The sequence below is a fragment of the Sorex fumeus genome, unplaced genomic scaffold, assembly GCF_029834395.1.
Source record: "Sorex fumeus unplaced genomic scaffold, SorFum_2.1 ptg000098l, whole genome shotgun sequence".
Taxonomy (NCBI): domain Eukaryota; kingdom Metazoa; phylum Chordata; class Mammalia; order Eulipotyphla; family Soricidae; genus Sorex; species Sorex fumeus.
Genome location: NW_026606155.1, coordinates 61268229 through 61284905, shown reverse-complemented (window position 1 = coordinate 61284905; position 16677 = coordinate 61268229). Strand labels below are relative to the sequence as shown.

General features: G+C 40.7%; 1 protein-coding gene across 9 annotated transcripts in view; it reads left to right on the top strand.

The window, feature by feature from the left end:
* NPAS3 (neuronal PAS domain protein 3) overlaps window positions 1-16677 on the top strand; it is a 1011636-nt gene that overhangs the window by 938697 nt on the left and 56262 nt on the right. For all 9 annotated transcript variants that reach the window (XM_056133997.1, XM_056133998.1, XM_056133996.1 and 6 more), the window contains one exon: window positions 619-737. In XM_056133997.1, coding sequence (XP_055989972.1) covers window positions 619-737 — 119 coding nt within the window. The remainder of the gene's footprint in view (window positions 1-618; window positions 738-16677) is intronic.

The following is a 16677-nucleotide window of genomic DNA, read 5'->3' as shown; positions in this document are numbered from 1 at the left end:
TTCCCCCTTTCTGTTCACCCTATTCCCAGCCTCTACCTCCATCATTTGGGAAGACTTTATGCCTCCTACTTCTCACAGTGAAGCAACCCAATTGGAGGACAAGAATTGGCTAGGAAATAGCCATTCAATCTTGATGCTTCATAATTCTTGCCATCCTGCTTTCCTTCAAGTAGGCAAATGATACAAGGAAAAATTCTCAGGATGAACAAAGAGCAAATGACCTGAACCTTCATTAGAAGTGTCCCTGCCTGTAACTTATTTGCTACTATAAATCTACAGGATCTTTTTTTTTTTAGGACAATTCTCCCCACATGCAGAAACCAAGCCTTAAAGTGTGCCCAAGAATTCCTACCTTCCTCTAGGACCCCATTTAAGGAGCTTTTAGAGGGTTAAGGGTCTGAAAAGTTCTTACTTATAAACTGGAATGGAGACACTAATTTGTCTCTTTTTTTATTCTCTGCAAAGTAAACATTTTCTAAATGAAGTAAATTGATTACTGCACTCTTAGCACCCATCAGTCATTTATTTTAGTGAACTCAAGGATTGCACCTGAGCAGTAGCTCTGAGGAGCTGTGTAGAACTCTAAAACATGTGTGTATGTATTTTTATATTCTCCAGTGGAGTCAACCAGCCCCAGTCTGCTAACCACTGACAACACCCTTGAGCGTTCCTTTTTCATCCGAATGAAATCAACTTTGACCAAACGTGGCGTGCACATCAAATCATCAGGATATAAGGTAAGCTGGGTTTTGGGAGGAGGTGTTTCTGTCTCACATCAAACTTAGGTCATTTGCATTGAGTTTTCCTGCTTCTTTGGGGTCATATGGCTAACACATGTGATTGTGAGCTGCACTCAGGTTTCTTCATGTCTCCATGCAGGGCCTTCACTTCATCTCATTCTCACTGCAAACAGTGCTGCTGCACTAAGTGCTCAATAGAGTGTCCTGTTCTTAAAACAATTGTTAATAACACACCAGTGATTTGACATGGGCTAGAGATTCAGTTGAATGGAGCAGGTGAGCAAGACACATGTCAGTCCTTAAAGGGTGTTCTCGAGCTGTTATTGTAAGAATTCCACTTGCTACCCTCCACCTCACTTCAAATTTCTTCTTTATCTTTAAAGAAAATATGTCCATTTTAATAACATCTAAGCCACCGAGATTCATACATGGAGAAAAGAAAAATAGGCTGCATATTATAAATTGTAACTTCAGAGTTACAGTTCTTGAGCAGTCAGTAACGTAATTTAGCACACATAGAATACTCAGCATCAAGAATACATATATCCTTTAACAACAAAGACCAACTCTGGAGACATAATCTACATTATCATTTTAAGGTTAAAGTATAGAAGCCTTCTAATCTCAGGAAATTTTAACATTATTGCTATTATAGCAACATAGTTAGATCTAGGAAATTTATGAAAGTCTTTTGACAACCTGAATCTTAGAACACTAACAGTATCTGTTCTATACAGGAGGGCAAGAGAGATGAGATGTACCTCAAAAATGGAGCCAGCATAAGCATTCCCAGTTTCAAATTTAGGGCTCTTGATAGCCTGTTGATTTTTTTAAGGTGAACATAGAGTTGCCAGCAATAGTAACTGTCATTATCATGGGGTTTTAAAAATCATATAAAAGTCATCAGGAAACTAGAAGCTGCATAAAAGGGCAAAGTCCTTTTTTCCTGAAGACTTAATGTCAAAAAAAAATGTGGGAGGTGAGAAAGCAGGTCCTTCCAAGATCGACCTTTAGCTAAGCCATCCTACAGTCTGAAAGGCACACACACACACATCCTTAACCTTTACTAGAGACAGAAGCAAAGGAGAGGCACCTGGGTAGATCCACTTTTGGTAACTTTTCCTGCAAGAATCTGTTGCAAAATGGTTATGTTCTGAGGGAGCAAAAAAGCAGATCCTCTTTCCTACCTTGCTGAACACTATGCCTTTATTGGTAGCATGGAATATTAGCAAGTTTGGAATTGTATAAGCAGATTATATTGATCAATGTAATTTTAATCCCAGGAAGATGCATTCTTTGCATGCCAGTTCTTAGGGAAGTGTATAGCTTCCTTTCAACTATAACTTTGCTGTCTGTCAACATTTATTCTTCACCCTTTTATGGGCTTCCTGTTTGGAAAGTTCAGATTCCAGGAGAGAAAGGGGTGGAAGAAGTGTGAAATAATTTGCAAAAGCAATGTTTAGTGTAATTAAATATAATTTGATAATTTAGTCTTTAAAAAATAAATATTCCTTGCTTATGTCAAACTCAGAGACAGCAAAACTGTGAAAAATTTCCAATCTGCAAAACATATGGGTAGAGAAACATGGAAAAATAGTTTCAGTTTAGGTCAGAGACCAGATGACTTCAATCTTGTTTGTTGTACCAGCCAGGCACAACAGTACAGCTGTTTTTGCTACCTGGCTTGAAATTGGAAGAGCTAATTTCTTAAATATTGATAGGACATTCATTCATTCAACAAATATTGATTGAGATCCTGCCATGGAACCTGTTCTGGATCCTGGTTACCCAACATCAAACAATAAAAGTCTCTCCATGGCGTTTACATCCTAGCAGAGGGAGACAGATAATAAGTAAATAAACAAGACAATTTCATGGCATGATAAAGGCTAAAATTGCAATAAGTAACTTTTATATGTACCACAATATGCTGAGCATTGTACACTTGACAATATTAATCTTCAAAATTCTCCATGAGGAAAGTGTTTTTGTTGTTTCCATTTTATAGAAGAAAAATGTAAAGATTCTTCAGAAAGATTAAATAGCACACACAACATCACACGCTGAAAGAACAGATACTGGTAGATATGCAAAACCAGGTATCTCCACCTTGCATAGGTGCACCAGTATGCAGCCTGAGGTCAGAAGAGGTGAGAAGGGGGCTAGTTGAGACTCCTGGAGGTGGGAAGGTCACAGGTTCTCTAAGGTGACATGTAAATACTAAATGATGGGACCACTATGAAAACATATGGAAGAAGAATATTACTTGACTTCCTTGGATTTAGGCTTGTATAAGAGGCAAAACAAATATTAAGAAACAATTTAAAAGGGACTACCTAGAGTATCCAGAAGTGGAAATGATTTAGTTGTCTCAGCTTGCAGGTTAGAATGAGCATGCATTTCAGATGTATCATCAGTGGATATTTAACCAATACCATGAAGTCCCCATGATTCCTTACTTCCCTTCCCGGGATGATTCATCAGTCTTTACCCAATGATGTGAATCATCTGGAAGACCCACTTCTACAGTAAACTTCCCTTATCAATTTACCTTATCTACAAGTTAGTGGAGGTGCTGATGAGATCCCATGAATGACAGCTGAATAACATCTCTATTAATCACTAATCAACCATTCACAAAAAGTAAATCTAACGGCTTATAAAACATTACAATAAAATTGGAATTACCCACTGCCACTCAATGAACAGACACACACATACACACACACACACTCATACATTAAATGGTGACTGTAATGTTTCCACACTCCTTACTTCCCTAAATTGTTGTACTATTTAATTTACCTTAAAGATGTCAAGATGTTACAACTTATCCTTAAAGGTCATCCTGTTTCTTTTCATTTGTTCTGTGACCTTGACACAGACTCTTCTAATTCTCTGTATCACTTTATGTGCCACATCTTATTGAGTGTCATTTGTTGTCATTGAAAGTGACAGTAACCACTTACTGATAGTGCCACTTACTGAACATGGTCTGTGGCAGCCAGTGTGCTAGAAGCTTTATACTTATTTTGATCCATGCAAAATTATCAATTTTTTTCTAGGACTCTGTGAAAAACAAAACTAAAACAAAATGTTTTAAAAAAATAAAATAATAATTAAAATTTCCGCTAAGCAAGCCTTGCTCAAATTCTGTGTTCTATGATGGTGCCCGTTTTGCAGGTGTTGAGCACTTAATAGGGTTCATATTCACACAGCCTTGATCAGATCAGCCAGCGTCAGACAGTTAGGCTTCAGACTTTACCCTCTTTGCTTTACTGCTTAAGAGACCTAAGTTCTAAGAAGGGCTCAGTGAACTGGGCTTAAGCATATGAAAAATTAATCTAAAGTACTCCTGCAAAAAAAAGTGTGATTAAGACCTTTCCTTTGTTCCTCAACATATCCCACATTACTAGTTCACAGAACATTATTTTCCTTTCAAGGGACTCTAATACCCACTCAGGTGTCCTGGACCAAGAATTCTAGCCAAAGAAATGCCAATCGGAATGTGCTAATTCAGGTAGAGTGTAATCTAAATTGCCGTTGCTTCCAAGTTCTAGTCCTAGGGAACATTGCCCTCTCGCCAGTGACATTTCCCAACTGTGAGCTGACCTTGGATTATCTTGTCCTCTTCGGTTTTGAAAGCACAGTAGCACATTATCTGGGCCTGCCACTTGGTCTGCCTCCAGGGCTTCCTTGTTGCTTAGGTCTCCTTGCTGGCCACGTATCTTCGCCTAACACAGCTCTCGCTGCTAAATTGCATCACATCAATATTCTGCCTTCTTGATTAGGTCTATGTCTGGGGGAAGTAGGAGGGCTAGCACTGGGGGTAAAGGAGATATGTAATCAGGGAAATTAGAGAATTTAAGACTAATTGGGTCGCCTCCTTCACTCTTGTCTTTGGAGGATGTTTTCCTTTGGCCTGGGACTACTTTCTAGTTGACTCTCAGGTGCCTATCACAACCACTGTCATTTATGGGGTATCTGTCCCCACACATTGAGATCGCCTTCCTTTATAGCCATGGTAAAGCTTGGAAAACACAAAGACACAAAAACCTTTCATGTTTATATACTGCTGAGGATCTCCTTGAATTCTAGCAGAAAAAAAAAATCCTCAAATGCCAAGAGTTCCTATTGTGACATGAAAGATCACTGAGAGAGCATAGGGGAACTTTAGATGCTCAAAAAATAAACAGTCCCCTCACTAGAATGAGTTGAGGTATGGACTGGCCTACAGCTAACTATTGAACTAAATGCTTTCTAATATATATATATATATATATATATATATATATATAGCCACCTTATAATCACTATCACCCCGCTGTTCATTTATTTGCTTGAGCGGGTGCCAGTAGCGGCTCCATTCATCCCTGTCACGTGCTAGTGTAGCCCGATGGCATACTGGGGGCTCTTTCAGGGTCAGGGGAATGAGGACCATCATTGTTACTGTTTTGGGCATATCAGATACGCCACGTGTAGCTTACCAGGCTCTGCCATACAGGCGGGATACTCTTGGTAGTTTTGCCAAGTTCTCCAAGAAGGATGGAGGCTTTTGGGGCAGCCTCTAATTACCTTTACAGATGTTCCCAGTCAGGCATATATACAGGCAGGATACTCTCATTTGCCTGTCAGGTTCTCTGAGCGTGAGAACTAGACAGTAAGAGGTCAGGCAGTGTGAATGCTTGGTTTTACAGTCTCTGGATCTAGGCCATTGATGGGGTTACACAGCAGCTGGTGGGTGTAACTGTCTAGCTATTGGAAGATGGGGAATCTGGGTGGAGGAGGCCCAGTCCCGAACTGAGCAGGCTTGGAGATCTCAGCCCTGGGTCCCGCATACCTGGGTTTTTCTGCTGGTTCATTCATGTGTGAGGCTCATCCCAGCATGTGGAAAGTGGTCTCAGCATGGCTGAGGCTGGATCCCAGAGGTCTTCAGCTGCCAGGGCTTTGCTCAGGGCAGAGAGGGAAACTCAACCCGCCCCCTCCAAGGGGCCCTGGTGAGTACAGCCAGGCACTGGGGCAGGAGACTCTGCATTGTTCTCTTCCCGGAGCTGGGTTTTATATGATACATTATGATATAGAATCAAAAAGTTTAAAGAATACAGAAACTGGGGCTAGAGCAATAGCACAGTGGGTAGGGCGTTTGCCTTGCAAGCAGCCAACCCGGATTCAATTCCCAGCATCCCATATGGTCCCCTGAACACCGCCAGGGGTGATTCCTGAGTGCAGAGCCAGGAGTGACCTCTGTGCATCACTGGGTGTGACCCAAAAAGAAAAAAAAAAGAAGAATAGAGAAACATTACTCACAAAGTGTTGATAGTAACGAGGGGGTCACTAGTTTATTAAGAATGCTGGTATATCTTGGCTTTAAGACTGTATATCTAGGATGCTCAGAGAGGTAGTACAGGGACTAAGATATCTTCTTTGTATGCTTATTCAATCCTCAGTACCACATATTCCCCCAAACATCTCTGGAATGCCACCTTAGGACCCTTGAGTACCATCAGGTGTGGCTCTGGAAGTTCCCAGCTCTACAGGGTCCAAACAGCACTGCATTTTCACATCCCTACATTACACCTCAGGGATGGTAAGCTAAGAATCTCTGGAGGGGTTTCCTGGGCCTCCTGAGTACCTGATCCCACTCCTGTGTGTGTGTTTGTGTGTGTGTATGTGTATGTGTTGGATTTCGTATATATATTGGATTATATATATTTATACATAGCACAGTGGGTAGGGCGTTTTTGCCTTGTATGCAGCCAACCCAGGTTCGATTCCTCAATCTCTCTTAGAGAGCCCAGCAAGCTACCAAGAGTATCCCGCCCGCACAGCAGAGCCTGGCAAGCTCCCTGTGGCATATTTGATATGACAAAAACAATAACAACAAGTCTCACAATAGAGACGTTACTGGTGCCCACTTGAGCGAATCAGTGAACAGGACAGTACTACAGTGCTACAGCCTCAATATAAGATTTTATATATATATGATTTTATATATGTGTATATATATATACATATAGCCTCAATATTTTATTGAGGGAATGACTCAAAGAAGTGTAGCACATGACTTATATGCTTGAAGCCCCAAGTTCCATTCCTGGTACCATGTACCCCCCCCCACCCTTCCCCAAATACTGGTGGGAATAACTCCAGTGGCCTCCAGCACTGTGGGGGTTCAAGCAGCACCACATTTCTGACCAAGCACTCAGCCCATAACTGTGCACCAGGCTGAGTGGCCACTGAACACCACTAAAGAGAACCTATTTCTAAAAAAGTAGTACAGCTTAGGGAGGTAGTATAATGATTAGGGACATATGGCTTGTATGTCTGGGACCTGAGTTTGATCTCTGGTATTTCATGGTTCCCTAAGCACTTATGAGTGTAGTACTAAAGCCCCCCAAGCACCACACTCTCAGACCCAAAGCGTTAACAGTCTAACCAAACTGATAGCATATCACCAGGAGTGGCCCTTGGCCCTTGGGCCTTGGAGCACTGCTTGGGAGCCTTCCTCAATAAGTCTCTGTCTATCTGTGCACAAACATGAAGTAGCAAAGATTTTTTTTTTCTTTTTGGGTCGCACCCGGCAATGCACAGGGGTTACTCCTGGCTCTTCACTCAGGAATTACTCCTGGTGGTGCTCGGTGGACCGTCTGGGATGCTGGGAATCGAACCCAGGTTGGCCATGTGCAAAGCAAATGCCCTACCCGCTGTGCTATTGCTCCAGCCCCAAGTAGAAAAAATTTTTAAGGTATTTATTATAATCAGTAGCACTGTCCTCCCATTGTTCATCGATTTACTCGAGCAGGTACCAGTAATGTCTGACAACAAATTGTTAGACTTGTTGTTACTGTGTTTGTCATATTGAATACATCACGGGTCGCTTGCCAGGCTTTGCTCTCTGAGAGGGGCGGAGGAATCGAACTCGGGTCGGCCATGTAGGCCACATGCAAGGCAAACACCTTACCTGCTCCAGCTGGAGCAATAGCATAGCAGTAGGGCATTTGCCTTGCATGTGGCCAGACTGGCCAACCCGAGTTCGATTCCTCTGCCCCTCTCGGAGAGCCTGGCAAAATACCGAGAATATCTTGCCCGCAAGAGAAAGCCTGGCAAGCTATGCCAAACACAGTAACAACAAGTCTCAAGGTATTTATTAACTAAATAAAATTATTTTCCTTCCCTAAGCACAAAGAAAGAATGTTTTTTAAATTAGAAAGTCTCATTTTAAAATATTTACAGTTACATTCATTCTCTGGAGAAAGACACTTCTATAACTTCACAATGATTTGTTTTATTTGGGGTTCACAAATTCCATTAAGGATTTGTTCATATATGTAGGCCTTTCCAAGGTAAATTCATTTTATATCAAGAAATCCTTGAATCCTCAAGTTTATCTAGTGGTTTTAAGTTATAAAAACCTACGTAATGTGATGATAACTCCAGTGCTTATTAAAAACAAAATTAGGGGGCCAGAGTGACAGTACAGCAGGTAGGGCATTTGTCTTACAGGCAGCTGAGCCAGGTTCAATTCATGCCATCCCATATGGTCATCTGAGCACTGCCTGACATGATCTCTGAGCACAGAGCCAGGAGTAATCCCTGAGCACTGCCAGGTGTGGCCAAAGCAACCCCTCCCCTGAAAAAAACAAGTTAATTTTTCCTCCAGAACATAGTTCACCTATATCACAAAAACCTCTTTCCCTACTTCTCTCTCATTTTTCACTCCCATGTATCCATTCCATTTTATTTTTACATATTGAAGTCCTATAGTGATAGATACAAGTTCCTGACATGCAAAGATTTCAGTTTTTGTCAACTTATACAGACAGAGAAAATCTTTTGAAAATGTCTTTCTCAGGGGCTGAAGAGATAGATAATTCAAGGGCTAATGCCTAGCATGTTCCGAGGAACAATTCTTCTCCAGTGTCGAAAACGGCATGATGAGATTGGTGCCTTCTTGTCTCGGTCAGACCAATGATGTCGTACTTGATCTTTCGCGCTTGTACCATCAGGTCCTCGATGGATGCATCTGATGCTAGCGTACATGCATTGAAAGTACAGACGATCATTTTTGTCTTCCTTCGTTTTGGCAGCCTAGTTCGGCCTTGAGATTTTATCAGCCTCTCCTTCCACATCTTTCTCAACGCTGCCATATTGGTGATGCCTTCAGGGTCAGGGAAATGAGACCCATTATAATTACTGGTTTTGGCATATCAAATACACAACAGATAGCTTGCGAGGCTCTGCCATGTGGGCGGAATACTCTCGATAGCTTGTCAGGCTCTCCGAGAGGAATAGAGGCTTTTGGGGCAGCCTCTAATTGCCCTTGTAGGTGTTCCCATGGTTCAAACCATATTTGAACCCTATCAAATATGGTACGGCAATTCTGGAAGATGGGTATTAAGTGTCTTATAATGTGTCTGGAAAGCATCCTGGAGCATGGCGGCAGCTGGGTAGTGGAGGTAGTGGAACCACTCTGTCTAACGTTCATTGATTTAAAGAAGACCTTTGATTCTGTTGAGGTGGAAGCGGTCATTGAAGCCCTAGCCAATCAGGGCATTCAAACTCAATACATTAGGATCCTCCGTGAGCTGTATTACAGATTCACTACCAGGATCTCACCATTCTACAAAGAAGTAATCATTGATGTCAAGAGAGGGGTTCAGCAGAGTGATACCATTTCACCGAAACTCTTCAGTGCCACCCTCGAGAACATCATGCAATGACTGGAATGGGAAGGAATGGGCGTGAAGATAGATGGTTAGCAACTACACCACCTCCGCTTTGCTGATGACATTGTTTTAATAACACCAAACATCAGCCAAGCAGCACAAATGCTGGCTGACTTCGACCGTGAGTGTGGAAAGGTCGGACTATAGCTGAATCTTACGAAGACAATGTTTATGAGAAACAGCCTCGTTCCTGACACTCCATTTGCTCTCAATGGAACGAACATCTCTGAATGCAACAGTTATGTGTACCTAGGTCGAGAAGTCAACATGACAAATGACCTGGCACCTGATTGCGCAGGAGGAAGAGAGTGGCTTGGAACGCCTTCAAGAGCATCGAAGAAATAGCTAAGAGGACGAAGAACCTCTGGCTCCCGGGCACACCTCTTTGATTCCACTGTTCTTCCTGCATTAACATATGCCTCAGAGACCTGGGCCCTACAAAAACAAGATGAGAACGCTATTAGGTTCGCCCAAAGAGGAATTGAAAGAGCTATGCTTGGAGTATCATGTTTCACTCAAATGAGAGAAAGAATCCGGGGTTCCGACCTCCGTCGATGATCAAGAATCAGGGACACGGTCTTGTTTGCCAAGGCATCAAAAATCAGATGGGCTGGTCACATAATGAGATTTAGAGATGACCTCTGGACTAGCGCCATTAACGACTGGATTCCACGAGACGTCAAAAGACTGCATGGCTGCCCACCTACCAGATGGTCAGATTTCTTCATCAAGATCGTGAATGATCGGTTTGTGGCTCTTTGTATTCCTAGAAAGAACAGGTGCCATTGGGTTACACTAGCACGTGACAGGGACAAATGGAGGCATTACTGGCGCCCACTCAAGCGAATCGCCTATTAACGGGAAGTCAAGTGATCAAGTGATCAATGCCTAGCACTTGGTTGACTCCAGTTTAATGGTTCCTCTGAGAACTGCCAGAAGTGATCCCTGAGTACAGAAAACAAAAATAAGTATAAGTACTGCTGGGTGTGGCAAAGGAAGGAAGGGAGAAATGGAGGGAGGGAAGGAATGAAGAATGGGAGGGAGGAAGGGAGGGAGGGAAGGCGGGTGGGAGAGAGGGAGGGAAAGAGGGAGGGAGAAAGGGTGGGAAGGAAGGAAGGAATGGAGGAAATAAGGGAAGAAGGGAGGAAAGAAAGGAAAGGAAGGAAGGAAGGAAGGAGGGAGGAAAGGAAGGAAGGCAAGGAGGGAGGAAAGGAAGGAAGGCAAGGAGTGAGGGAAGGAGGGAGGAAAGGAGTGAGGGAGGGAGGGAGGAAAGGAGTGAGGGAGGGAGGAAAGGAGTGAGGGAGGGAGGAAGTTAGTTTCTCATAAAATGTTTTTTAAAATAAAAATTATACCTAATAGTGAAAACTGCATGCACAGAAGATGTTTTCCATGGCATGCTTCCACTTAGTTATGCTGCCAAGTTACATCACTGGAATTCCCAAGGCCAGAATCACAGCCAGGTGAAATTTTAAGTGGAAGGCTTTTCATGTGCAAACACACTTTCCATTGAAAGTGCATATTAACAGGTCTCAAGATGATAGCAAACAAAAAAGAAATTATTACTTAATATCAGTCATCTGGAACTCTAATTCTTAGTTTAATTTTTTAAATTAAATCCACAATGCTAAGATATCAACTCTTCCCATTGGATCACCTGCCCTTTTAATATGCTGCCGTAATGGTTGAATCCAACTGCTTCTAATTCTTTCTGGTCCTCTGGTTTCTAATGTGAGAAAGTCCCAGATTATCTCCTAGAAATGTTTATTTCTTTATTCTATTCAGCACTCCTGGGATAACTTCCAAGAGTCTCAATCATCATATATTTCCTTTGGCCAGTAATAGTTTCTAGTTTCAACCTATCCAATAATTAGCCTACCTTTCCTACCATCATGTCCATCATTTTATTCTGGAATTTCATCCTCTTTCTCTTCCCTTTGTAGTTTTATGATGACCAGGACTCCACGCTTGGTTACAGTGCTTGCTAAAGTGTGCAGTTTTACCTGCAGTACTCTTGCTTGCCGTCACTTTGTTTTGGTGCCATGGATAACAAACAGGCTATGTTGTTAAAAGACTTACTGTGAATATGAGGACAGTGCCAGGGATCAACCTCAAGGTCTTGTGCCTGCAAGACAGGTACTCCACCACCAGCCATATCTTAGAATTCTCAATACTGGTTATTAGAAAAATCAGTCCAGTCATCTTCCAGAAACACATCTCTGTGTTCAAACTGCTGTGCTTTTGATTATGCTCTTCTCTTCTCCTGGAATGTCTTTATGCTGTACTTGTACTTGGAAAACTCTTATTCAAGTAACATGTATTCTTTTCCATCTCTTCTGCAGCACTGTTCCCTTCTCTGAGCTAAAGTAGCTTTAAGTTTTACTTAAACTCTCTGTACTTATTTTTTCTTACCCATAAAACATAGCTATGTACATAAAAATTGTTTTCTGATTGTGGTAGTAGGCTCAGCTAAGCAGTTCCATTTTATGGAGTACTTTTATATAATTTCAATAAATTCTTCTAGGTGATAATCTCTTCCCAATTTTGAAGAGAAATAAAATTGGGATACATAAAGATAAATTAACCTGAGACCCCATAAATGATATATGAACAAAAAAGAGAAATATCCAAATTCTTTTATTTAAAATTTCTCTTTATTGGACATCCGACAGAGTACTATCTGATTCTGCTTTCTTTCCTTATTGCCTAGCACACGGTGCTACATGTTGTTCCCCATTCAGTAAATATTAGTTGAATTGAACTGCATCCTCACTTCCTCTATATTAGCAATGAAAATAGTTGACACCACCTAGCCCTGTAACATTCCACTACAGATCCTGTCAGTTAACATCAGGTAGGGATGGAAATGACAGTGCCATGGTCTGGTTCACATTCCTCTGCCTCCCTCTTCACCATTTACTAAAAACAGAATGCACCATATCCAGAATTCCCTTGAGCCAGCAGTTGAGAATTCCTTTCATAAACTGAAAAAGAAAAGTCATTTTAGCATCACTTACTCATCATGACTTCATGCTGGCACCTGGTGATCACCATTTGCTTTCTATTAAGTCCTCTTTCAAGATGTTTTGCCTGGATATTAACATCTTGAGGCTCTATTTTTCTGAAAACAAGAACAATAGTTACTGATATCTTATCCTGCCTTCTGGTACAACTGGGTTCTCAATGCATGCAAAGACTGTGTAATGCTATTACAAGAAGTTCTTTCATGGCCCAAGACAGTAATTGTATACAGCAAGTTTCCACTGTACCAGAAGTGTAGCTTAGAGATATATCCCACTCTAACATAGAGAGGGCTGGGAAAACTTTGATGGTGCTCCTTCTAAGAACGTATATGAAATTCTTCTTTTAAGGGTGTCTTCTCTTAGGCATGGAGAGACTAAATGCCCTTGTATGTTCCCTCCAATCTGAGATTCAGTGATATTCCAGTGTCCAGATGTATCAGTGCTTCTACTGAAGCATTTGCTTCAGCTTTGTGTCTTGAAGTGACTATAGTATTCCAACGTACACAGAATGTAACTGTCTTGTCAAATCAATAGATGAATTTCTGAGAGACTAAAACTTCTGTCAACCCCATTCAGGCTTTCTAAGATGACACATTTATTGCCTTTCAATCAGCCCGGACACACAGAATATATTGAAGAAAAATATTTCTATGGTAGAACTTACTGGCAGAGGTCATCCTGATGGAAAATGCAAATGGAGGAAAGAATCAGTAAAACCAAATTTTTTAGATTCCATTATCTTGATCTTGTCTCTGTTCACCTCTGCACAATTGTCCAATGTAACATAGTTAATGGTGTCATGTTATGTACAACTGACATTGTTTTTTACTTGAAGAATTTGTTTCCCATTACCAAAGCATGACAGTAGTTCTAGGTTGGGGTGTGCCATTTCTGCTGAATTTAATCAGTTACCTATTTTACCAACTAGAGACGTAATCACTAGCCAATCTGTGAAGTGTTTGTCAATTCTAAGTATATCAGAAACTGCAGCCCAGCTATGTTGCTAACTTACAAGTATTTCATTTTCCATTTACAGATTTTTAGCAAGCAGGCCTGAAAAGTAAGAGCACCCCATCTTTGACTAAAGCTCCACATGTTCGGGTCAATTTACTGAGTCTTGACTAAGAATAATGAAGTGAAATCACTTTTGAAAATAATATCCAGGGTTGTTAGTGCTAATACTAATAGCCCTTACTGTATATAATTTCTTTTAACTAGTGCATCAAAATTAACATAAATTTATTTTCTATCAAATGGAATTTTAAAAATAATCTCTTTATTATGAGACTTTGGTCCATTAAAAAGAGCTTTCAGAAGAAAAAATCTTAAGAACTAAAAAGTAAACATAGCATACATCATTACTTTTCTCAGGCATAGGACTTTCACATGCTCCCATGTCCATCAGCAGCTGCAAAAGTTTAGAGCCCTTTTCCCTAATGTCATCTCTTCCAGTAGTGCAAGGTACCAGTTATTTAACTCTATATAAATTTCAAGCATCCAGACATTATCCTGTTTGTGCCGTATTTCCTCAAAAATTCTCTACTAAAGAGTAATTAATTACTCACTCTCATGTTAGACAGTCTGGGGTTTGACTTAGCCCTGCCGTTCATGACTCTATAAACATTAAATACACTTTTAACTTCCATAAGCATCTCTTTTCCTTTTTGCAAAATAGGAGTACCAATATAAGCTCCTTCATAAGACTGCTTCAAGGGAATGTGAGCTAACTCAGATAAAGGACTACTTCAATGCCCAGTTCATGTCACTGTAAGCATTGACAACATGTGGAGCACTGTGATTGTGGAACTTGTGAATTTGATAAAGTTAGATCAGAAAAAATGGTCAGTGAAAAATCTTAACTTCTATGTCTCTGTATATGTGCCTGTAACTGTGGAAAGTGGTAATGTATCTGTAATATTATAAATTATCTCCTGGAAGTTTCAGTAATATTATAAATTATCTCCTGGAAGTTATGTGAGCTCTAGAAAAATTATTTCTTCTTGTTATGCAAAATACATTTATTTCTGGGAAATTTCACCCCATTTAAGTGTACTGAATATTGATTTAATTATGAAGAGACAAAATATGATGGAAATATGTCATCTGTTCCTTTAACAAAAGAAGTACATGTGAAACAGGTTTTGTTTGGAATGGATTTAGCATCATGGCAAAACTGATATAACCCTTTATTACAAGAAGTGAAGTAGGGGTAGAGACATTTTGATGTTGCTGAACTTTGGAATAAATGGAGTCTTAGGCTCCTGTAGCCCAGAAGGTCCCACAGTTCAATTAAAGCATCACACGTACATCAAATGAACTCTTCAAGGAAGGCAAACTACCAGGGTGATTTGAACCCAACTGCCTCCTGGAGGAACAATAGACCATTCAAAGAGGGATGCTTTTGACTCATTCCAAGCAAGCAGTGGAGGGTGGGATTCAAATCTGGGTTCACTCTACTCGTGTGGGGATTTTCTAAGAATAGGACTAAATCACTTCTTTCCTTTCCCTCCAAGAATGGCCTCATTGCAAAGCCTATTGAGAAACAAAGACTCATTTAAGTAAAAGAATTATATGGGTAATCCGTTTTCAATCCTATGTAGTAATAGTCATGGGGGCAGTGCTGGATTGTCACTAGACTGTGAGCATGCCTGTGTATGAGTGCATGCATATGTCTCCCAGTAGGCGATATATCTAATTGACTCTTCTAAAAACATTATTTCAAACTTGTAGTTGGCAGTGGTCAACTAAGAAAACTCACATCAGTTATCATTTGACTTTATGTTGTACTTATACCTCCCTCTCACCAGGATTTTTCTGCCTGATCATCATTTCTTCCTGAGAAATAGATTGTCTTCAGACAGACTCATGTGTCATATTGGCATTCCACTCAAATTTCTACTCAAATGTGGCTTCCTTTACCACCTTTCTCAAATCCTGTCCCATCACTCTGGCAAGCCCTCTACATCCCATCATCTGTGTTTTCTTGCTGCCTTACCTTCTTTATCACAATCACAAACAAATCACAAATCATCCTGTTATTCGTCGATTGCCTCGAGCAGGCCCCAGTAACGTCTCCTTCATCCTAGCCCTGAGATTATATTCAAGGCTCTTTAGGAGAATGAGACCCATGATTGTTACTGGTATTTGGCATATTGGGTACGCCATGGGGAGTTTGCCAGACTCTGCCGTGTGGGCAGGTTACATTCGGTAGCCTGCCAGTTTTTCTCTTCATCAGGCCAACCTTCTTTATAAAATTTAAAAATAATGGGTGGCATTTTTGTGGTGTCCAGAACATTGTTGTTCTTGGGTCATATTCTATTTCTTTTAGAGGACTCATGTTTGTGAAGTCTGTAATATAGTCATTACTGGGATCATATTCTGGTTCCTGTAAAGGTCATTTAAAGGTGAGTTTTTAAGCAGGGGAATGATATAATCTTTAAAATTTTCAAGGCCCTATTGAAATTTTGGTTTCCTATTTTTTTAAAGGGTGCACTAGATTGCTGACATATTTTATGATATATTTTTCCTTCTATCATGTTCAGTTTTAAGAAATCTACATGCATTTAACTTGTACCCCACTTGTTCGCAATTCTAGTGTCTAGAACTCTGAAAGCACAATCAAGAGTCACTTGATTATTACTTGGTAGTACTGAATATATTTAACATCTTCAACAGCCCCTTATCAAATGTCCTTCAAATGCATCACATCTTGTAGATGTCATGAAGATAGAATGTTTTAATAGGGGCACACCTGGTGAGGAGAGTCAGAAAATATTATCCTGCTTGGAGCACACTGCTACTTACTTGCTTTGCAGCATTGGACAAGCAGCCTGATTACTCTGGGATTCTGTTTCCTTCCTAAGAACAAAGTAAACAACAGGGCCTCCCTTCTGTATTCTCTAGTCATTTGATGGTTGATATTTTATTCCCTTTCTGTCCACTCTCTGCATTAGGGTGGAAGGCCATTTGGAACTTTCAGAGTAAAATGGAATGGAGGATATATTAATCAAGAGTATCCCCTGTCTCCTGGGAAGAGGGAGATGAGAGTCTTCTTGGAAGTTCTGAGTGGCAGGGAATACTCAGAATCACCAAAAGCATCCATTTTGTTTTGTGGACATTTATTTTTCTGAGAACCTGAAATATCCCAGGACACATTTTACCAAATGACTGTTACAGGGGAAGAGTTCAGGA